Source organism: Argentina silus (assembly GCF_951799395.1).
Source record: "Argentina silus genome assembly, chromosome: X".
NCBI lineage: Eukaryota > Metazoa > Chordata > Actinopteri > Argentiniformes > Argentinidae > Argentina > Argentina silus.
In genome coordinates, this window is record NC_139653.1 from 19422971 (window position 1) to 19447498 (window position 24528).

At 42.3% G+C, this 24528-nt stretch overlaps 1 protein-coding gene across 1 annotated transcript in view; it reads left to right on the top strand.

The window, feature by feature from the left end:
• Nucleotides 1-507: 507 nt before the first annotated feature.
• The window catches only part of plpp4 (phospholipid phosphatase 4), a gene marked incomplete at both ends in the record, with an annotated part of 53616 nt that continues 29595 nt past the window's right edge, over nt 508-24528 (top strand). The window contains 2 exons of the mRNA XM_083695240.1: nt 508-596; nt 22065-22173. Of these exons, the coding sequence (XP_083551366.1) occupies nt 508-596; nt 22065-22173 (198 nt within the window). The remainder of the gene's footprint in view (nt 597-22064; nt 22174-24528) is intronic.

Here is a 24528-nt window from a genome sequence, read left to right on the forward strand (position 1 = left end):
GTGTGTGTGTGTGTGTGTGTGTGTGTGTGTGTGTGTGTGTGTGTGTGTGTGTGAAATAGAGAGAAAGAGAAAGGGAGAGAGAGATCCACACAGCGTCATCTGTGCCTTTCTCCCTCCTTTTCCTTCTTTCCCTTGCTCTGCCCGTATCCCTCATCACACTAGTCTCCTTAGGTGCCCTCATGTGCCAATCGCATTCTCCCATTTCTAACCTAATTGAGTAATTAATGGAACGATCGATGGAGACTTCCATGCAATAAAGGAGGAGCAATAAAGAAAATCTCCTGAGGGCTCAGTCTGTGGACAGTGGTGGCGAGGACAGGAGGAGGGGAGAGGAAGGAATCTTTTGTAGGTGACCAAGTCGCGACAGATACGCACGGCATGTGTAGATAAGGGAACTGCTTCCCGAGGCGTCAAACCCTAAACTAGTTCCAGTCAATAGGGGGATTACAAAGTAATCAAAGATCTGACCCGATCGTCTGTTCCACCGCACGGATTGTCTCAAGAGTCATGAATATCTCACCCCCAGACCGGAGGAAAAGCATGCGAGTCCTGGCGTTGGAGATTGGCATACGAGTTCTGCTTTTTGGAGTTTTTGTGTAAGTAGCCTTCTACCGACAAGTGCAAGAGATGTGCTAGTGTATATTAATTCTAAAATGAGGCTATCATTTGATATCTCTTGTGGCTATAATTACATAGGCTACCGTATGTATACCTCTCATAAACGCTAGCAAAAAGTAATATCTTTGTAATTGTATCCCCCTTATACAAATTATAGTCACTGCCCTGCTTCATCCCCGCTGTCTCCCCATGCTACGTATTACTCAGTAAGCAAGGCAGGAACTGTTCACTCGCTATAAAACTCTATGACAAGTTCTGTTCAGATATTAGGTCTGCACTCATAGTCTAGATGTTATGTCGAGTTAAGCGATCCACCTAGCTTTAGATATACAGTTACGAGCTTACAGCTACATTTTCTTCTCCATCACAGTTTGATTGAAACATCATAAGGCTTTAATTTGGAATGTAAAAGTCCCCCGTTACTCAATGTTTCGCCCTCGCTAAATGTTATGCATGAGTGCCTGGGCGACTGACCGACCGCCATGCGAGAGCGAAGGTCCAGTTGCCGTCAAACGTGTGTCGTGGTGCTGAAAGGACAGCTCCTCTTCTTCGCTGATGTTTCAGTTCCGTGGATATCCCATCTTTACAATCGTGCTCTCGAAATAGCTTTTCCGCAATGGGCCACCTAGACCGATAGATCGACGGGTAACAGGTTGCTTTGACTGAAGTTGATTAATGAATTGCGTTGGATTTCATTATTTTCAAGATAATATGTACCCCTTTTCTTTGATTTCAACGTGTTTGTGTGCGTGCGTGCGTGCGTGCGTGTGTGTGTGTGTGTGTGTGTGTGTGTGTGTGTGTGTGTGTGTGTGTGTGTTTGCTTCTCTCTACCAGGGGAGATAAGGGGAGATAATGAGTGGTTGCACCATAACATAATGGTAGCATAAGTTTGATTAATGGTTTTGGGGTTAATATTTTGCATGGTTAGCAAGGTGTAGGTTGGTTACTATTCATAGGTGTGAGATAAAAGATGGAACCCAAAATGCAACATTGAAATAAGTGCTGTATCATATTGTCTACACTACAGCACTACAGCACTACAGGTTACATCTAACCTGAATGAAAATGGCTGCATCTTTGTAATCTTATTTATTGATTTTCTGCTTGAAATTATCCCAGAAGCTTCCAGCCATATTAGATATGACTCACCTCGCTGTATGTCATTCAAGGCACTAATGAAGCTCACTTCAGATTTGGAGAGTATATTTGCTATGTCTGCCTGTTTGCTGTATTATTAATCTCTGTCCATAGGGAAGTAGCCTTGCTCCATGTGTGCTGTCACCCATATACTGTATAGCAGCCTGATATACCAGTCTACAGTGCTTCAAGCTAGAATAAGCAAAATCAGTTGAAGAATGTTGATTAAGGGAAATAATGATGCATCTGGTGAAGACTGTACTGGAGGTTGGAGTGTTTCTGATGGCATGTAGGATACTTGATGCACATTCACTACTGCATATTCAGGGGTCTTGGTAAAGACCGTCATTGAGCCACACATCTAGCCCTTTATTACTTCAACAATTTCATGATGGTTTGTGTATGTGTGTGTGTGTGTGTGTGTGTGTGTGTGTGTGTGTGTGTGTGTGCGTGTGTGTGTGTGTATGCATGTGAGGCAATCCACCCCTCTTTTCTATTTGTAGTTGATCAAATGATCAAATGACTGCTGTCCCCATTAAACATGATCAAATGACTACTTTACTTCATCACAGCTGCCACTCTGGTCGTAGTGTTGACTATATAATTCTAATGGATGTGATCTGATAACCCTAAGCCCAATAAACTTTCCACTGTTCTAGAGCCTCAACTATAGTCACAAACACAAACACAAACGCACATGCACCCCCCCCCCCCCCCCCCCCCACACACACACAGAAACACAAACACGCCTACACACACATACTTTTGTTTTTTGCCCTCTTATTTGACCACACGTTCCAGAACTATCAATGAAGCTGTGTCCCTAACTACAGAGATAGTTTTATGTGTTCCAGGTTCCTTCCTGCTGTTCCGATTGATAAGAAATGTTGTGGCCCTCCGACTGATGATTTCAGTTCATCATTGGCTTACTGTAAGAGGAGCAAGGAAAGTTGACATGCACATCGCTCACATTAGTGAGCAAATAGTGCAAATAGTTTCAGAGGGAACTACTCCTTGTGTAGTTGGAAAACTGGGATTGAAAGCAGTATCATCCACAAAGCAAAATGGCTTAGACTTAAACCCACAGTGTTAAAAAAATGAGACATGGCAGGTGTTTTCGACACCAGCATGTTGTGTAATGTGATTTTTACCTCCCCTAAACTGAGGTCTAATGCAATTCCTTGAACCTGGTAGTTATTGCACTATAGCAAAATCCCCTCACACCAGATTAGGGCTCCAACACTCTAGCCCTCTATTCCTGTTCAATACTGGACCACTGGGTTAAGTCAAAATAATTGGGATCAAGTGATTCTAATGACCTTATGCTGATGGTATGGGGAACATGTGTTATTAAGGCCTTTAAAAAATGACTGACCTCTCTTGTTTAGGAAAGAAACCACGACTTAGCTACTGCAACATGTAATTTTTTGATACCAAGGCGTTGTTAGCAATGCAATGCATAATTGACAACTAAATACCATACCATAAATTATCAAAAGATATACTGCCAGTCACATTCTATTCAGAATAGAGGTATGGTATTTAGTTGTCAATTATGCATTGCATTGCTTGTTTGAAACTTTGGGTTATCTAAGATGGGTTTTTCATTTTCATTAAGGAAAATTATGCTGATTTCCTCAGTAGTCTTTAGTCTAAATGAAAGTGATGGATTTTAACACCACATCACAAGAGGCATTTATACATTATCATACATGAAAAATATTCAGAGGATTGTCTTTGACACTTCTACCATCTTTAGTGAGGTGTATGCATCCAGAAAGGCAACGCTATGTCTGACACTATCATTATCCAACACTTGACTACAACTCTCTGACTGCTAGCTTCACACTTAAGGTACTCTGGACTGTCACTATTTTTGTAGAAAAACAATTAAAACAGTGTTTTATGCATTATTCACATGCTTAAACTCTCAGAGGACCCCTGAGTTACTATGGAGTGACTTCTTGTGTGTGTCCTAGTCTTTCCTGTTGTCTTCCTGGCTCTGTCCACTGTGGCCTTGACCAATGCCATGTCGAGATTGTGTGAGGTTGGAGAGTCAAGCTTGACCCTGAGGGCTCTCACCCAGTTAGGGCCATACAGCGACGGTCCTCACGGGCCATAGGCGTTACACTTGAATAGCTTCCCAGGATACAGGGAAAACTCAATTTAAATGGAAATTAATCTGTGACATTTAACAATGTGGAAAACAAAGAAATGAAACAGAAACACATTGGAGAGATGATGAATTGTTTGCGTTGTTTGCTGGTACTAATATGGAAGAGAGGATAATGAGATTGTTGCCATTTCATTTTCAATGATATCTGTAGAAAACAACAGAAGGATTAGAAAGAACAGAGCAGTAATGTCTTTCTTGAGTGGCTTCAAGGCATTCCTCATGTTCTCAATCAATCAACACACAAAGTGTTGATGTTCACCAGCAGTCATGCAGTGCAGTTATTGTTTAATTCATTATTAAGCTCATTATACTATTGAGTTTATCCGATAATAAGTCCTGTTTGTTTGAATCCCAGCTCAAGTCGGGCTGCAATTCTGAGGGTTTGTGTTTTGTACTAGGGTAGTATCATATTCAGCCATTTTCATCATAAATCACATTTTCCCCACTGTCCTTGAACAATATCACCGACCATGCCTGAATCTGTGGTAAGTGACATTATATCCCAAATATCTACAATAAAAAAGCAAGCTGACGATATCCAAATAGAATGATAGAGAGTGAGATGGGATAGATTGTGTGTGTGTGAGAGAGAGAGGGGGGGGGGATGTAGATTGAAATGAAGGGGAAAAAAACTAAATAAAAAGAGGGATGGAAAATTGTTTTCATGAAATCAGAAACGTATACAAACACCCAGGTTACCCCTTAACACAACAGAGATATAAACAGAGTTATCAAAAAATAGCGAGTGCAGAAGTGATTGGTGGTACAGGACAGTAGTTAACAGTTTGTGATTGCTATAGCTAGTAAACTGACTGGCAGTGTGTGCAGGTTTACCAAACAAGTGTGTCTAAGCCATGATGGCAGCAGCCACACCTGCTTCCCTCTGCTGGCTTAACTGGGAAGCTAATTGAGTATGCCTTGGTTGATCCTTGGATGGGCAACCACAACAGGCTGCTGGAATTGGTGTGGGATGACCAGTAGCTTCGGATGAGACGCTAAACTGTGGTCCTGACTCTCTATGGTCATTAAAGATCCCATGACGCTTGTCGCAATATCCCAGTGTCATGACTAAATTCCTAAACTGGCCTTCATTTATGACCACCTAATCACCCCTAATTTCTAATTGGCATGTTTCTCTCCTCAGCTCTCCACTAACATCTGGTATGTGGTCAGCTTTCTAGCACATAATGGCTGCTGTGCACATAGAATTTCAACAATACTCACTTTACCTTTATTAAGCCTAAGTCTGAGAACTTAAAGTTTAATGGAGTGAACTGAGTCTTGAACTAAAAAGATTACTCCCATAAGAAAGTGGACCCATCGTTCTTCTAAACAGACTTCTATTTAGTGATAATCATATGCCTCTTTCAGGATGGCTGACAGCAAGTGTCAAAGAGCTTCAGGAGACAGTAGGACAAAATAAATGAAAATGAGGCCTCAGAGTTTTGAAGTCAATGTTGTTTATCTGACTTGCACTTTGAATTATGCAGCTTTCTCATGCTCTAGTTGAAGAAGATCTATTAGCAGGAGGCTTCCAATCAGTCATGAGAGCACATCCTTTTTTCTCTGTAAGTATTGCAATTTTCCTCTGTAACCCTCAATAGGGATGGCAGAAATTGTCTTTAAGTCAGAGAGAGGGAGAGAGAGAGAGAGAGAGAGAGAGAGAGAGAGAAACTGCATCCTGCTAGAATGAAAAGGTCTTGACTAGGGCTAGGACGCTCAGCAATGTCTGACACCACAGGAAGTGCCTCTGACATTTCAATCTGTGCACTCATTCTACAGTATCTCTCCATCCGTTTTCACTGTTTCCCTTTCTGCCCTCCCTTCACCACTCCTACCCATCTCTGAGCTTCACTCATTTCAACCTGAAAATAATATGAGGTATTCCACTTATTTGAAATCTCTCTCCTTATCCATGATATCTCACCACAGCCACATGCTGTTCATATTATCTGACCAGAGAGCTTTTCATGATTATATTTAGAGGAACATAATAGAGATAATAAAATTCACATTATCAAACACAAACACCATGTCTACACAGTAAACATAGTTAGTTGAAATGTACAACATCTATTGTTCACAAGACTATAGTTTTATTAACAAGTACATTTGTTTATCGAATCATCATTTCATTTCATTTCACTCCTCAAAAATATGCCTCACTCTTCATCTGAAATCTGAGGGAGTAAAGCCTTTCTGTCTGAGGCCTTAGAGAGTATAGCCTTTTCATCTTTGGCTTTATGGATTATAGCCTTTTCATCTATGGCCTTATGAAGTATAGCCTTATCAGCTAAGGCCTTATGAAGTATAGCCTTATCAGCTAAGGCCTTAGGAAGTATAGCCTTATCAGCTAAGGCCTTAGGAAGTATAGCCTTATCAGCTAAGGCCTTAGGAAGTATAGCCTTTTCGTCTTTTCTGAGCTTGGTTGACAAAGTTTGAGTTCTGACAGGAATTCAGACTGGGTTTTTAGGGCGCACTGAGAGACTGTATACAGGAAGAGACATAAGATATTCTTTGATTTAAACATTACATTACTTGTGAACATTGTATGGGAATATGCCCATGTACAGCCCTCAGAGGAGAAATATAGTTGCAACAAAAGCTTTGGGACATTTGGGCAAAAGGACATTTGGGTGCTGAATGGAGCAAGAAGCTACATGCCCCATTTACTCCCACTCTCGCTGCTTGACATAACTTAATAACAAAGGTAAGCACTTAAAACAATATCTGGGTTGATCGTCAAGGACATATACTGTATCTAAAAATAATGTAAGTTTCAAAATAGTGAACCATCCCTTTATTCTGAGCCAGCCTCCCCAGTCCAGCAGAGATGTAATGTACAGTATGATTGATTGCCCAGCAGAATGAATCATATATGCTGAACAGGGAGAGCATGAGAGGGAGCAGGCTTCTGGAACAGGTCCAGACAGACACTATAGGTGTGAGAAGCGTGTGGAGGTGACAGGGGCTGTCAGAGCAGAATACAGTGGAGGGGGAGATCTCTATGCTAATTTACCTTCTCTTGCTCTATACTCTCCCTTGTTTTTCTTTCACTCTTCCACTTTCTCTCTCCCTCATTTTTTCACTCTCCCTGTCTCTTGGACCCACTCCCAATTTTGCTGTTACGACAATCATGCTCTTATCAGTGTGAAGGCAGAAGATAAAAGAGAAAGGACTGGTGAAACCGCCCTCTCTCCCCAATCCCATGGCTCAATACAAACTACAATAACCAGCAGCTCTCTGTAGTCCTGGTCTCCAAGGTCCCAGACTGGGATGACATGGTGCTGGTGGTGGAGATGAAGCAGAGGGGGGTGGCTAGGCAGAGCTGGTCACAGTGTTGTCAGGCCCTCGGGTCTGGCTGTCAGACTAAGCATTCGTCTTGACAGAGCCTTGGTGGTTCACTTCAACACAAGCTGCAGATTGATAATACCGTCCTGCACAGCTTCATATAAGGCCTCTACTAAGGGCAAACAAACTAGCTAGAGTAGAGGACCCAGGTCTGTTTCTGAGTTAAAGAAGTGTAAGCACTTTGGTTAGGATTGTCATTTTTCTGTGTAAACATAATATGGGGAAAACATTTTGATGTTTGCGTTTACATGTTTGCTTTTCCCCTCATGTATGTGTGTGTGTGTGTGTGTGTGTGTGTGTGTGTGTGTGTGTGTCTGTGTCTGTGTCTGGTGTGTGTGTGTGTCTGGTGTGTGTGTGTGTGTGTGTGTGTGTGTGTGTGTGTCAGTTTTTTCAGGGTCAGAAACTGTTGGGAGCTCAATAATGACCTGGTCTTGCTCTCTCGGTGTGCGGTGGGTGTATTTCTCCTTTGGAGAGGTCTGCGACATGTTAGTTGAATGAGACAGCGTGCAGAGCCTCATTCGACATGTGATGCTGTCGTCTTTGACATTTGGTGGGATGAATAATGAATGTGCCAACAGCTATAAATGTCAGTTTAGATGCTGAAGCCCATATCTGAGCAGAGAATCACATCAGTGTGAGTGATGGCATCAGCGTTTAATCTCTCTCGCTGGTGGGCTCTGCATGTTTACCCTCTCTCTCAGAGCAGATCAAACCTACACACGCACACGCACACGCACACGCACACTCACACAACCCCCCACACACACACACACACACACTCCACCACTGCAGGTTGCTGGAGAGCCAAGACTCTGTATGTGTGCTCAACCCTAGACACAACCGTAGACTCTCAGCTCTGAGATTACCATAGATGTCAGATGTTTACCTGTGGATTTTGTTTCTTATGCCTGATAGCCTACTTCTTTTGTTTCCTGTCCTTTGCTTCCAAAGCAGCTAGACATATTCAGGATTTAACCTTGAATGCTTTACTGATGTAGATATGCGCTGAATTAATATATCTACAGCATCTCTTTCCTTCAAAGAGAAACAGGTGGTTCTAGCAGAGGTGATGTGGATATGTAATACATGAGTGAAAGTATTATTCAAACACTCTCCAAGAGGTATGCGTGAATGTGTCAGAGACTACCATCTGCAGAATACATCACCAGCCGAACTACAGTGGTTTCACTGCAAGGTGCAAACTACTAGTTATCCTCAAAAAGGATGGTCAGGTAAGTTTTCTAAAAAGCCTGCAGAAGTCTGGAAAATGATCTTGTGGACAAAAAAGATGAATATTATCATGTACCAGAGTGATTGCAAGAGGAAAGTTTGGAGAAAAAAGGGATCTGCCCAAGATTTACAGCATACCACCTCATCTGTAAAACATTGTTTAGGGGTGATATGGTTTGGGCATGTATAGCTGCCACAAGAACTGCCTAATCCTAATTGATGATGTTACTGCTGACAGCAGCAGCAGAATGTATTCTGAATAGTACAGAAACATCTTGTCTGCTTGAGTACAAGCAAATGCCTCCAAATTAATTGGATGGCACTTCATCATACAGTAAGACAATGACTCTAAACATATTAGTTATAGCAACTAGCTATAGCAGCTAGGGAGTTTTTCAGGGCCAAAAAGAGTAAAGTTCTTGACTGGCCAAGTCAATCTTCAGACTTAAATCCAATTGAACATGCATTTAATTTCCTGATGATACGATTTTAGACCAAAAGGGCTCAAAACAAACAACAACTGAAGCTGACTGCAGTACAGGCCTGGCAGAGCATCACCAGAGAAGGAAAATTAAAGCTGAGAATCTTTACTTTGACCCCATAGCAATTGTTCAATTTCAAATCCAAACAGTTGGAGTATAGAGCTAAAAGAAGACAAAATACGTACTCTTTCCGATACTTATGGAGAGCACTCTATTTATCTATCTATCTATCTATCTATCTATCTATCTATCTATCTATCTATCTATCTATCTATCTATCTATCTATCTATCTATCTCTAATGACCATCTTTTATCCATTAGTCCATCCTACTATCTTACTTTCTTTCAACTGCCAAGCAAATATATCTATCTATCGTCCAATCCATCTTTAAACTATTTCCACAACCAAAATAAGTCTGTGCAAGCCCACAAGCTCCCATAAGTTCTTCTGGATCTTATTTTTCTATTTGTGTGTATAATGCTTTGCTTTGCTATTTCAGTGAGAGTAACTGTGTGGTCACTTCTGTGGCCTCTCATGCAACAGGAAATGGTTGATTCAGAGAGCTAAATTGCTCTCTGCTGAACATGAAATAGACATATTAGGAATGGGGTAATGATAATGACAAAGTCACCGGGTGTGATGAACCAACACTGATTGTGCAATTACCCAGCATCCCTGTTGCAGCAGCTGGGGCCTATAGAGCGTGTGCTTTGCCTGCTGGGAAATCGTCTGGGCGCAGTAGTTTGGCTCGTAGTTTTCCCACTGTGAACCACCATGTACCCCACAGTATTCCTTGCTAGGTCTGCTTCATTCACAATCCCTTTATTTCACCTGAGTTCCAGACCACTGCATTGTCCACTGTTTGCCACAAAGATCTGTCTTCAGGCCTTTTATTATAAGACAACCCCTCTAACCCTCCCTTAGTTAAAGTCTACCCTCATTGCTTTTCTCATTATGTTTTTCCCCCCTGTAAATGCACCAGGCCTGAGTCCTGTGTTGGAGATTAATTATAGTATGTGATAGAAATTGATCTTGTATTCCATCCTCTATCCTCCATCATGAGATTTGAGTGACAGGGAGAGGATGCCAATTTCTTTCTCTTTTTTTGCCCTTGCCCATCTTGGGACAGGAATTCTCTAGGGGAGCCTCTGCACACCGCCACTGTGCCAAAGTGTCACTCAGTGTCGGACCCATACTCCCCCCTCTCTCCTGAGTGTGACAGGGCTGGTGCTGAGCATTCTGGGCACGTTGGCTCCGGGCCCACTGTAACTCCTCACACTGTTGCCTGTGCTCTCTTTCAGAGGGATGGAGACCAGGCCGTCTTATTCATAAGTATGTACCACGCCTGGACAACTCCAAGGCTGCTTTAGTGCTGGCCACAGAATGCCATCGCCATAACAAGCCAATTCACAGTGACATAATTACTGGGCTGGCTGATGCACCTCGTCCAATCAATTGCATTAATTAACCAGTGGGTTCTATATATGCATCACAGCAGAGGGACCATGCTGAAGACAAACTGATACATGGCCAAAAATCCAATATGTTCCATTTCTTGAGACTATTGTTCCTCTGGCAGTGACTTTGACATTTCAAATGGCTCTGTGAATTGACATGCTGGTGGGCATGCTCTAGAGCAGGGGTGCCCAATACGTTGATTACGATCGACCGGTCGATCGCGAGAGTAGTGCGGGTCAATTGCGTAACATGAAAAAAATCACGCGTGATTTTCTTTTTACGATGGACATTTGTGCTTCAGCACGGTAGCTCGCAAGCCGAAAAAGTGTGGGCACCCCTGCTCTAGAGGTATTGCAGAAACATAGCCTCGTCCCTCCAAGACCCCTCTGCTGTCTGTTTCTCACATCTCTATTACTTTACAGCGATAGCCTGGCCTTGCTGGGGAGGCCCACAGGAAACTACCAGGGAGATTTTTGCTATAATGTTCCCATCTGTCCCTCACAGCTCTCCCTAGCCCCTCTTAATCAACACCCCTCTTCCATAAACACACATTGATTGGCCAACAGGAGAGGGGAGGCACTCTGAGCCGCAGGAAAAAAAGAAAGAAAAGTGTAATTAAATCAGGCTGCATCCTCTGTATGCTCTCTCTTCTCTTCACTGTTACTAAATCCCTAATCGAATTGTGACGGCGGCTTTATTAAATCAAGGACATGCGGCCCTCTTTTTTGTATTTCAGCCATGCGAGAGCACTGGCTAGATTTGGTAATTTCAGGACCCAACTGAGGGTTTCACTGTGAAGAGTTAGAAACGGTGGATTGAGCATTGGAGTGAAATAGTATTATGTCCACAAAACAACACGGTTGAGTAGCATGCTAGTCAGTAGTGGACGTGACAGGCATTTAAGTTTACCTGCTATGTCTCACATACATCAAACTACTGAAATCTTCTCTTTTATCTTGCAATATGGTTGTGGTATAGACATACTGTAGGAACTCTTGTTTATGGAGGCTTGATGATGATTTATGAGTTCTGTGACTATGTTTGTGCCTGGCCTGCCTATGTAAATGTGCAGCTGCATGCAGTATTTAGGCTATTGTAGGTGAAATACAATGTTTGTCTTTCTACTGTGTGCGTGCGTGCGTGCGTGCGTGCGTGCGTGCGTGCGTGCGTGCGTGCATGCGTGAGTCTGGTCAATATGTTGCTCCGACAGCCAATCTAGTGCTCCCTGGCTGTGTCAGCCTTCATGGGAATATCACTCTGTCAGGAAGCAGATGAAAGTTAGGTGAAATTTCCCTCTATTTTTCTCACCTTCTTCCACAATCTCTCCATTCTTCTCTTATCACTCTCTCTACCCCCATATACAGTATCGCCTCTTAAACAACCCTCCATCTCTCTTCCTCACTCTACAGAACGTCTTTTCTCCTAACACGTGCTATGTAACACATATGTAACATATATATAACATGGCCAAGAATACATTTTACTGTGTGTAAAATGTCACTCTGATTATCTGTGGACCAATCAATACTGTCAAAGTTAAACAACCAGATTTTGCCCAGCAATTCTGGCTGGTCTGAACGAGAGTTATTGGTGGCTAATGAACCAAGAGATTTACTAAAGACAGCAGGAAGTAGAATTTACTACAGGACCAAGCAAAACTTCTGCTCTTAACATGCTCACTACTACTATGGCCTTACAGAGTATAGCATTTTCGTCTATGGCCTTACGGAGTATAGCCTTTTCATCTAAGGCCTTATGGAGTATAGCCTTTTCATCTAAGGCCTTATGGAGTATAGCCTTTTCATCTAAGGCCTCACAGAGTATAGCTTTTTTGTCTATGACCTTATGGAGTATAGCCTTTTCGTCTATGGCCTTATGAAGTATAGACTTTTTATTTAAGGCCTTAGGGTGTTAGTGTTCTCATCTTTAGCCTTAGGGAGTATAGCCTTTTTATCTACAGTATGGCCTCAGGAAGTATAGCCTTTTTGTGTTAGGGAGTATGGCAGTTTGATCTCACACCTGAGGGAGTATAACAGTTTGATCTGAGAACTAGATCCTTTTGATCTGAAAACTGACGTTATCGCCTGAGAACTGAGGATGTCCTAAAATGTACAGTAGATACTGCTGGATAACTCTCAGTTTAATATGAGCTAGGTCTTCCTGCCTTCCTCACTCCTGCTGTCACAGAACAATCAATACCCATGAAATAGGGCTGCCCTGCGTGACTGTGGGTGTATCTGTTTTAGTCTGACATAGGCCCTGGGATCTATTCAAAAGATTACTTTTAGTATCGGGATTGGAAAATGGACTAGCCTTAAAGATAATAACGTAATCCAAATGGAGTAATACGATCTGAGGCTGCACCTGATGGCTTTGCTGCATACCTTACTTTTGAAAGAAATGTTTATATTTAATCTGTTTTATGTCATTACTGCACAGTTTAAGAGTAGTATTCCCAAGACCATTTATTTTCCTCACAATAACGCTTCATGAATGCTGAGTCTTGAACTGTGGTGTTCAACATATTTCATTGAATCTCTTTTCATGTGTCGCAGTTGAGAAAAGAGGAGACGTTGCGGAATAACTCAGTTTCATCTCCTTGTCTATAGTTGTTCTGCTTTGTCGCCCTTGGAATATTCATCTGACAAAAAAGATAGGCGTTGAATTGGTGATGATAAATTGGCCCAATTCAGAACCCTCTATGGAAAAGAAAAGAGGAAAATGCAAAAAAGCAAGTCCCAAAAGGTTTCTTCGGACAACGTCATCTTCGGACAACATCAACTTTATGATTTGGTTGTACTTTTGAGTAACTTTTCCAAATAGGTATTGTTGAACTGTGATGAATGTACTTGTGTACTTAATTTTCCATGTACAGTAGGCCAGTGTTTAAAAGTTTAATACGGCCATCGCAGCAGTATACCTCAATGCCGCTGCTGCAGCAGACAAGAGTTGTGAAGACATGTAAAGTGCTGCCAAAAGCCAATACAACGTGGTGACAAGAACTGTGAATGTTTGAAAAGATCTATCCTTCTGTTGGTATAATTTACTGACAGTGCTGACATTATTGGTGTTCCGAACCACCTTACGCACGCAGAGCTGTGAATTATGCGCCAAAGGGGCAGAGAAACTCTTTGAGGTGTGCAAAATCTATTTTATGTACATGTTCCCTGTGCGCTGAAGAGGCTGCATCAAGTCCAGCAACATTATTGGCACGGTTCGAAATAGCATCTTTTGCTATCAGTATTTTAAGGATGACAGTTGATTCCAACAGTTGGCTAATCAGGTAATGTAACATTGCTCATGTCATAGCGTGACAATGGAAAGAATTGAAAAACATACACTCACTGAACACTTTATAAGGAACACTATACTAATACTGGGTACGGCCTCCCTTTGCTCTCAAAACAGATTCACATTTTCTTAGCATTGATTCCACAAGATGTTGGAAACATTCCTTTGAGATTCTGGTCCATGATGACATGATTGCATTACGCAATTCCTGCAGATTTTTCAGGTGCACTTTCAAGCTGTGAATCTCCCGTTCTACCACATCCCAAAGGTGTTCTATTGAATTTAGATCCGGTGACTGGGAAGGCCACTGAAGAACTGAATGCACATAGTGGCATCCAAGTGAAACAAATCTCAGTTTTGGCGCCTCTGCATTCACAGACTTCACTCAAAGTTATAGCTGATATGTGACCAAATTATAATATGTGACCAATTTATCCCACTCCGCATTAACAGTATTCATTAAACAGTGAAGCGTACCGGGGGTATTATTCATTCCGAATTGGAAACCAGGCCTCTGGCCTCACCACAGCAGAGACCTCCATCGACTGTTCGGCAAGTATGAGGGACATGTTTTAGCTGCCCTTTGATGTGAACAAGCACAAGTCAGAATTTTCATGCGAGATAGGAGTAAGGATTTTGTGTTTCAGTGAGATTGAGACTGGATATAAAAGTAGCCTATACAGGACATGAGAAGATGGCTGTTACAGAGATGCCTGTGCCTGTTCTTGGATGGAGACGATAAGGATGCATAACCCATCTCCCCATGATGGGTAGCCAAGGAGGTTAACCCTGGGGTACCCTAAACAGAGCACCCTGGCACCCCACCAAACTCCTGCTGACTAGAGGATAAATTGCTGGGTCTCCCAGGCCTCTGCATTCACCAAACAACCCCCTACTGGCACGGAGGCGGGGGGCACAAGCCATGTTCTCCTTGTCCTCCTCCTCCTCATCCGGCTCTACCTCAACCTAGGATATACCACCCATGCCTCAGAGACTCGTCCATGAAATGGCTTCATCAAATTCACAGGGCAAGCTTAGTGGCACGGCTTCAGCCTGGAGGGTTAACTACATCATTAACCTCCTCCTGTATGTATGACCCCACTGCCATCTCCTTTCCCCATTTCTGACCTTCTTTGACCGGGATCTGAGAGGGAGCAACCACACTGTCTGGGAATATCCCAGGATATCCCTTCTCCATGGCCTCAGATTCTGGTGCATCTCCAGGTATTGGTCTCACCCTTAGAGTCACACAAACATGCTCCCCAGCCAGGTCATTACCCAATAACAAATTGACCCTCCAATAACAAACTCACCCTAACTGGCAAGGCGGCACCACACCGATGATGATATAACCCACACTCCCCCCTCCCTAACAGGGCCAATGTGCCTAGAGCAGTGGTGTCTGCCAGTTTCATGGCCCCCTTCACCAGCAATGACTGAGCTGCTCCTGTATCACGCAAAATGGTAAACGAGGACTCCTCTTCCCCACATGAGGCTGCAACCGCCCCACAGGATATGAAACACTTATACAATGAGGTACACCCTGGGGAGGGTATACTCTCCTCCCCCGCTGTGGCTGGTCCCACTGACACCACCAGGGCTATTGGTTTGTGAGGGCTGTCTTTCTTGTCTGGCTTGTCCCTGTCCTCTCTGTATCAGCCCATGTCCTCTCTGTATTGGCCCCCGTCCTCTCTGTATCGGCCCATGTCGCTTTACTCCAGGAGAGGACCAGTCCATCCATGAAGACTCCCTATGCACAAGCTCAAATTTATCTACAGCCATAGCCTCCCCTTATTATTTATTATTGGCTATTTCCATTGGCAATGGAAATGTCCCGTTGGACAGATAAGTACAAAGAGGAAAACACAAGATCAGAGGCTCTGGAAAACTGAAAATCTGATACATTAAACAGTAGGAGAGAATCAGCATAAAGCAGGTGGCCTGAGGCCCCCGCCACATCTAAGGGACATCTAAAGGACACAGCCAGCATCCTCTTACACCGGCTCCACTCAGTCACAGGCTGGCCCACCAGAGGTACATCAGGGGGTAGGGGGGGCAGCTGCAAGAGCCCAAAATCGCCCAGAGCCAACACCACGACCATCGCAGCCGGCACGGTACTTGGCCGTATGCCTGCATCGGGAGGGAAATCAGCCGAGGCAGCAGCTGTCACCTCCCCAACCCATATCAATTCAGTGGCACACCTGCATCAGGCAGACAATGACTACAGCCAGACCCGGATAAAACCCAGGGCAAACACCACCGCCCCCAATCTGTGTAGCCTGTGTCACATGCCTGCATTGGGATGGATATCTGCAGCAACCTCAGCCAGACCAAAGTCCCAACCTGCCAGTGCCCACTCACCCCCCTTGAAGAGGAGAGCATGTAATTGCCCCCAATAGCAAACACGGTCAACAGACCAATGCCAACCCTGTGGTATTCCTGCATCGGGTGGGGAAGTGCAGCTGGCCAGGCCAACCCAGCCCCCACACCACCAGAAGGCGCCCCTGTAACCACCGAGCAAGCCAGCCCCCAAACAGAGACAGCAAGGATGGTTTATCATTGGGCTAGGACCGGTCGTAACACTGACTAAAGAGATAAGTCTTGAGCCTAGATTTGAAAATTGAGAAAGGTAGGTTATTCCAGAGAATGGAATTCAGGGATTCAGTAAACAGCTAATTTCCCTGTATCTTGTGAATGAGGTCAGCAACATACGAGGAAGCGAGTCCAGGTAACACTTTATAGGCTAATAATAGAATTGTAAGGTCTGTTTGTGCTTTAATCAGAAGCTAGTGCAAAGATGCAAGTACTGGAGTAATGCGATCATACGTTTTGGTTCGAGTAAGGATTCTAGCAGCTGTACTAGTTGGAGATTTTTCAGCGAGGAGTTTGGGCAGCCAGATAATAGTGCATTACAGTAATCATAGGAAAAATGTGTGAATCAACTGCATGAATCAACTTTTCTTCTATCACTAGGGTCAAGTACATAACTGGATGGCTTAAGACGTAACCAGTTTGCTGAATGTCTCAGGGCTAATATAATCTAAAGTTATCAAAATGTTACTATTTCTCACCATATCCTAGGTAGGAGTTACGACAATTCTACAGATTCACCAATACTCACCTTATTTGTCGCATTATCTACTGTAGTCTGATTTCTGATATTCTCTATTTTTTCATCAAACTATTCCATAAAGTCATTACAGTTGAAGTGATGGGCAACTTCATTTGTGCCAGGCTGTCTACTTGTAAGTTTCCCGACTGTACAGAAGAGACATTTTGGATAGTGCTTGTTATACTGAATCAGGTTTGTGAGGTAAGTGGACCTTGCTGTGAGGGCCTGTTTGTACTGGGCTAGGCTATTTTTCCAGGCAATGTGAAAAACGTCTAATTTTGTGGAGCGCCACTTCCATTCAAGTTTTTTGAGGCTTGTTTAAGGACATGGGAGTCATCAGTATACCAGGGAGCTAATTTGTTGTGTCTCTGCTTTTTCCTCCTGAGCGGAGCAATGAGGTCAAGGTTCTTTTGAAGTTATATTCCTCCATAGTAATGTGGCCGACTTGCTATTCAGGGGATCTGTGTGTTGTAAAAAAGAGTCCGGGAGAGATTCTATAAATTTTTGAGCAGTGCTAGAATGTATAGAGTGGCTAGTAATATATCTAGCTTCTGGGCTAAAGTAATGTGTTACTCTGCTGGCATGTGATAAAAAAGTGGTCTGATAGCACAGGATTGTCAGGAAAAACTAAGCCTTCATCATATCAATACCAAGATATAAGTAAATCCAGAGTATGATGATGACAGTGGGTAGGTAGGTCCAGATACAACACAAAAACAACTGAGTCAACATGTGCTAAGAAAGCTTTTCTGAGCCAGTCAGCATCATCATTTATATGAATGTTGAAATCTCCAAGTACCACAATCCTATCAGCCTGTCACCAGATTGGACAGGAACTCAGCAAATTCATTCAGGAATGTTGAGTATGGCCCAGGGCGTCTATACAGTAAGTGAGCAATTGCAAAGTACTGTGTTATAGATGGTCTTTTTTGGTACTGTCCACTGTTACCTTTTGGACTCAGGTTCAGGAATGGTGTCATAATATCGGTTTGTAGATCGACCTGCAAATTATATTGTTAGGGGATCTAAAATACCAAGCCCATTCATTGGGAAATATGATTATACTCTTAGGTCAAATATGAATCTTTAGGGAAATTCTGGCACAAATATACATTCAAATAGAAGGATGTATTGCAAAAGGAAATAATAAAATTATAATATACTGGGAAAGATGGGTTAACCTGTGGACATCTGAAGATTGGAATTAAAACTAGAATAAATAATTGATAACCGATTCACTTAAAAATCCAACACATTTCTTCTTTCTGCTTCTTGTGGGTTGATGATCACACAATTTGCACCAAAGGTCTATAAATGGTTTATACACCTTTTTTTAATGTTTATAAACGCTGAATAGTTGCAATTTTATATTGGGCACTGCAAAAATAATTTACAAATGATTAATAAGTGATAAATAAATGCATTTATAAACTATTTGTAACACATGAGAAACACAGCAAACATATACAGTAAGTTGTATTCATAAAGGTTTATGTAAACATCTATGAACATTTGTTAGTGTTGTAAAAATGACTAATTAGAACATAATTAAAAGATGTATAACAAATCATCTGTGAACCATTTTCAAATGCTTATGAATATATTTACTTATTGTTTACTAAACATTTAATAATGTTTCTAACTGTCTGAATTATTATTAATTATTTGTTAATAGTGAGTTCATTATTTATTAATGGTTTTTAAATGGCTTACAAATAACGTTATTATAAAGTGTTACCAAACAGGATCTAATAGGATATCTTTGTTGTGTTAGTAATGTAGCCATTAGGTTAGGTTTTGGTCCTTGTTAAAGGTACCTTACAGAGAGGACAAATCAAAGCCAATAAACTACTCTCCTTAGAAGAGCCGAGGCCTGTGAGTGGTATTTATGGACGGCGGTTGCAATCATCTTTTGTGGCTAGTGTTTGTGTCAGACACCCCAAGGTCCCGCTCTAACAGTGATGAAAGTCTGGGACTAGGGCTACTTCTGCAGAAAAATACAACTGTACAGACAGGCTCAGCCTCTCCATCTCTCTGTTAAACTCTCTCTCTTTTTCTGTCTAATTCTCACTAACTCTTTTGTTCTACTTTTCCCCCTTTCATCCACACACACACACACACACACACACACACACACACACACACACACACACCACTGGAGTGTTATGGAGCAATGCTCTCACACAATCAATCCTCAGCTGGATAAATTGGAGAGCATGCGGTGTGTGTCATTTCCTGCTGGCCTTATATGTGTGACGCTCTGAGCTATCCTATCAGGCACATTGACATTACTATGGGTCATTTCTGTTCTCTGCTCTGGCATTAGCCCCACTAATATGATTATGATGATGCTCATTGGAGCCATTATAGTGATGAATGCCCACTCTGTCATGACCTGTAATGGATGTCACTGTGATTGCTCACATATCGGATGGCAAATCTCAATGGCAAGATCATTCTTTTCATATCCAGTATGAGTGAATTAAATAAATCTCTTTACTTAAACTCTGGGTTTGGCTGTGAGACGTTTGGAGCCTCTATAGGTCCTCTTGTACCTATAGTATATGCAGACTATGAATGAGTGAAGAAGTAGAAAGCCAATCCAGAACCCCAGCCAGGGGAAATCCTTTGTGGGTTTTACTGATCTGCCTGAAGAGGGGATTTAAAGCTGTTCCTCCACCTGAGGAAAAATATTACTCTATGCTGTAATTTGAAATCAGAAAAGGTAATTACTTTTGGATATGAAAGAGGCATGTGTTGTCAAGATTCACCTGTTGCCCCACACAGTATGTCGACCTTGACTTGAATTGTGAATGGAGGCCACATGGCATGCATTCCATACAGTATAACAGTATTTCCGTCTGGACTCTCATGTCGGTTTGACCATTTATTTGAGGAGCTTGGTATAATTGGATGGCTCCGCTCTCTGCCTGGAGTTTAAACGACCATAACATACAAATACCAATATTGCAGGGAGCCCATGTAGGTAGGCTAAATACAGAGCGACCGAAAGAGTGGAGGCTGGGGCGGTGGGTGGGACAACCACACAAAGCTTACTCTCATAGCCTGTATGATCATGTGACACTGTTTAACTATGATGGAGTGTTACAACTCGGCTGCGTTTAAGCCCTGTCCTTTGAAAATGTGATGGATGTGTTTGCATACATGTGAAACCAGCTGTCCTGTCACCTGACAGCTGCACCGCTCTACTTAAAGTGTCCTGTCTCAACTAACCCAAGCTTCATAATGGCAAATGTTACATTTTGAAGAGAGGTGTAATGAAAGGAGGATTGTGGCCTTTGTGGACATATATGGCCCTGAATGCAACCATTAATATTCGATAGTGGGGTCGCTCGCTCTCTATCATGACATTAACATCAGAGAGCACCTTAAAAACACATTTCCTGCAGCAGCTCAATCATACTTTATCTTCTCAATGTGTGTGTCTTGTGCGTGCGTGCGTGCGTGCGTGCGTGCGTGCGTGTGTCTCTGCAGAAACTCATTAAGGCAATGGGGCCATGTTGGAGATAAGGCTTGTAGAGTGACACGTATACCTACATATACTGGATACTGTATACTGTGGTTAATGACTGAGGGGGTGGGGGGAACACTAGGGGAGAAGGTGGATATGGCATGACTGACTTTATCTGAGAATGCACGTCAATGTGTTTGAGTTTAGAATCCCTGGGATCTTTAATAACATTCTCTGTAAATGAGTCATAACAATCAGGGAAGGATAGAAGTATTGGTAAAAACTAGGAATTTAATGAAGAATGTTGTGTCATTATCAGTGTTATTCATCATGAATGCTGTGAGGATACAGTACTTACAATACTCAGGTGAAAAACAAACTTTCATCAGAACCATTTGCTTGTAGAGAAATAACAGTAAATGAACAGTAGCCAAATTGTAATGATGATGTTTCTGATATTGAAGAATAATATCCAATGATGCGTGGAAGAAGGTGGATACTTAAATTGAAAGTTGAATAAAGACAATTTATTAGTCAAGTCAACTTGGGACACTAGACTACTGTCCAGGAGAATGGGCAGCAGGGAAGTGGCACCCACAAAGAGTTTGCAGTCAATTTTATAGTAAGAGATAAACAAGAAACCAGGATGTATGGTTCACATCAGTTAGGGCACGGCGCAAGTCTGGCCTTGTCACCCGAGAGCATGGGATTGGGGTGCCTTTGTGGTAAAATGACATTCCAAGTCTCTTAGGAAAATAAACATCATATCACAAATCATTATTAGACTTACAAATATACATATATAAAATTCCTACCTTTATTTAGAAAAACTACATTCTGTCACGCTTCTGTCTGGCTGCCAGTGGGTGGCAGAAATCGCCCCCAGAGACTATTGGCTCACAGGTGTTGCCCATTACTAATTAGGACCATACCCTATAAGAAGTGTGTGTTTCTGTTATTCCTGTGTCTTAGCCTGAATTCTCCTATGCTATGCTCCAGCCTATCAAGCCTTCCTTAGTTTATTCCTTCTCTTCATCTCTCTTGAGTTTTCCTTGTTATTATTATTCTCTAGTGTTTCTTTTGTTTGTTCCTGCGGATTACTAGTAAAGTTACTTACCTTTCAACTGCCTTCCCTCGTCTCCTCTCTGCTCCTGGGTCCTACACCACACAACCTCACAGATTCTCAATCACTGAAGGACTTTTCCTCCAGAGTTTTCTTCTCTGTGCTGGTCGGGTTTTTTCACTTGATTTTAGGCACTCTCAAGGTAAGTCCTGGCCTGAGACCAAAACCCACAGGGTGAGATAGAAAGGTTCTGTGAGTGGGGTGACAGAAAGCCTTTGTTTGTCAGGGAGAGAACAAGGTCGGGTTTGACAGATCCCTGGGTAGCAAGGGAGAGGCCGGAGAAAGTTGGGGCATACTAATCTGTGGCACTCCATATGAATCTTACACAGCAGAACGTTTAGTGAAAGTATTTTGGTGTTAGGCCATCACAACTACATGGCTGTCTGTCTCAATGTTATTTCATCCTTTCATCCAAGTTTAGCAGACCAGTACAATTGTTCAATATCAATTCAACCTCAGCAGAAATTGTACTCTGAATTAAATACTCCTCTTTATTCTACAGAGTGCCCACATGTTCTCCATTGTCAGAGAATAACTGATATGTTTGAGACATGAAAGCGTGGAGAACTTTAGATAGAAAGATAAGAGCTGTGTGTCTTTGCCTCTCCTCAGATTCACAGAGTTCCTGGAGCCCTTTGAGAGAGTGATCCAGCCAGAGGAGCTGTGGCTCTACAAGAACCCCCTGGTGGAGTCTGACCACATCCCCAAGAGGGTCATGTTTGTAAGTAGAATTAACAAGGTCTTACATCTGTACACTCATTCTATTACTCCTTGTACTTAATTGCAAAATGTTACGTCCGCAAATAAGGTCTAGGGGATGAGGGGAGTAACAATAAAGTGGACCGGGGGACAAAGAAGCGGAGGCAGACAGGAGAATACAGATAAACCAATAATTTATTGATCATACAAAATAATAGCAAAGTTCTGAGAACTTGCAAACGCAAACTGAAAACTACCTTCGCAAGAAGGGGAGAAAGCGAGGACTGATGTAACAAAAGATAGCAGTTATAGCAAAATAAGGTTAATACCGCAATTTAAACACACTCTCAAAGAGAGTCAAATTTACCAACACCGGTACACACTACCACCGTAGTAAAAGAGCGCTATAGCACAACACACACAACACAATAGGTTGCTGAATGGCCCACTGGCAACATCTGTGAGTTCCTCCCAGCCTTTTACAGTCCACCCTTGATGAACAGGTGTGCGCACCTATGCCGTCACCATGGCAATAGGAAGGGAAATGGCGGTAACCTTGGAAGAGGCACAGGGAACAACAAAAACACACACACACACACACACACACACAACACACTACAGCCATAACACAAAAAAAATAAAACACTTCACACTTGAAAGTCTGCTGGGCTTCTATTCTACTCAAGTTATCTGTGCACCATAGAAATTAGTCATTTAGGATAATCAATGTCCTGTAAAGCATCCAATTCTCTTCTGGGGTATGTGCTAAGCTTTAGTCAATAGATATGAAAAGTGCATCATAGAGCCATATAGATCATGGAGTTTGAATAATCTCGGAACACAGAATCTCATCTATCAATTGAGATTCTGGTGATGTAGGAAGTAAACACTGGGGACAGGAAGTTGTCAGCAAGTCTTCACTCACCTAAAGTTTTTGCTGTAGTTCCACTTGAGCCGCTCACAATGCCCCTCCTGTTTCGCCTTCTGCTTTACGTGCAACACAACCTGCAAGCTTTGCACAAACATGGAATTAGCTGAACATCCTTTAGATGCCATAATTTTGCAGGTGAGAATGTGCATTCAATTCCCAGTTTGAAAGAAGATTCCGTTTGAAATCCACCACCACCATTTTAAGCACCTCCTCAACTCCTCTCTATTTCTTGGTTTCACAAACATAACACAGACAGCACCTCTTCCGGTTACAGGCACATGAAACATAAGCAAAATAATCAAATATACAGTGTAAGATGATAACGGTGGCTTGGGAAAGATCCAGCTAGAGACACAATGCACTTCTCGGCATACATTATTGGTCTAAATAGCCTTTTAGTCCACCTTTATAAACTCAATGATAATCTATCTTCATTTACAAGGGTTTACACAGTGCATTCACTTTTTCCACATTTTGTTATGTTACAGCCTTATTCTAAAATGGATTAAATACATTTGTTCACTCATCAATATACACACAATACCCCATAATGACAAAGCCAAAACAGGTTTTTAGAAATTTAATTTATTAAAAATAAGAAACTGATATCACATTTACATAATTATTCAGACCCTTTACTCAGTACTTTGTTGAAGCACCTTTGGCAGCAATTACAGCCTCAAGTCTTCTTGGGTATGACGCTACAAGCTTGGCACACCTGTATTTGGGGAGTTTCTCCCATTCTTCTCTGCAGATCGTCCCAACCAGTCATTAATAAATCTTGAATTGGATTCAAGTGTTTGTCGTTTATTCTCGGTATCATCACAACCATCAATACTCAGAACCCTACATGTGCCAATCACCTGGAGTGGTATAAAGCCAGGAATGGATACATCCATAGGCTAATAACTGCACTCCGTTAAAATGAGTTCTTGTTTTCTATGTGCCTCATAATGAATGGCGACAGCTGTCACAAATTGAGTGCCCAAGGATCTTGGTCAATGACAGGCCAGTAAAACATCAGAGGATGAAAGAGAGGAGGAGGTTATGCATCACAGGAAACACTCAGTTACTCTGTCAACTCTGTTAAATTGTCCCTGATACCTGGAACTTTATGCAGAAATTAAAGGAGGCTTGAGGAAAAATAAATTTCTCCTCTTACAGGATGTTACCTCTCTTCTTGGCCTTATGCGGACATACAACAGAGCATCAGGTTCATGTACACACACACAGTCACACACTGTAACCATGGCTGTAATGCCCCATGCCCTAGTGTCAAAGCTACATGCCCACTCATCCAAGAACAAGATGTATCCTAAGAGTTATTATGTCGGAATCTTACTCTTGTTGGCCTGGACAAGGCTGCTCAACTCTCAGATAACAATCCCAATAAGGGGTATGATGGATCTGCTAAACAAATATTCCTTATTTGATACCCTTTATTTG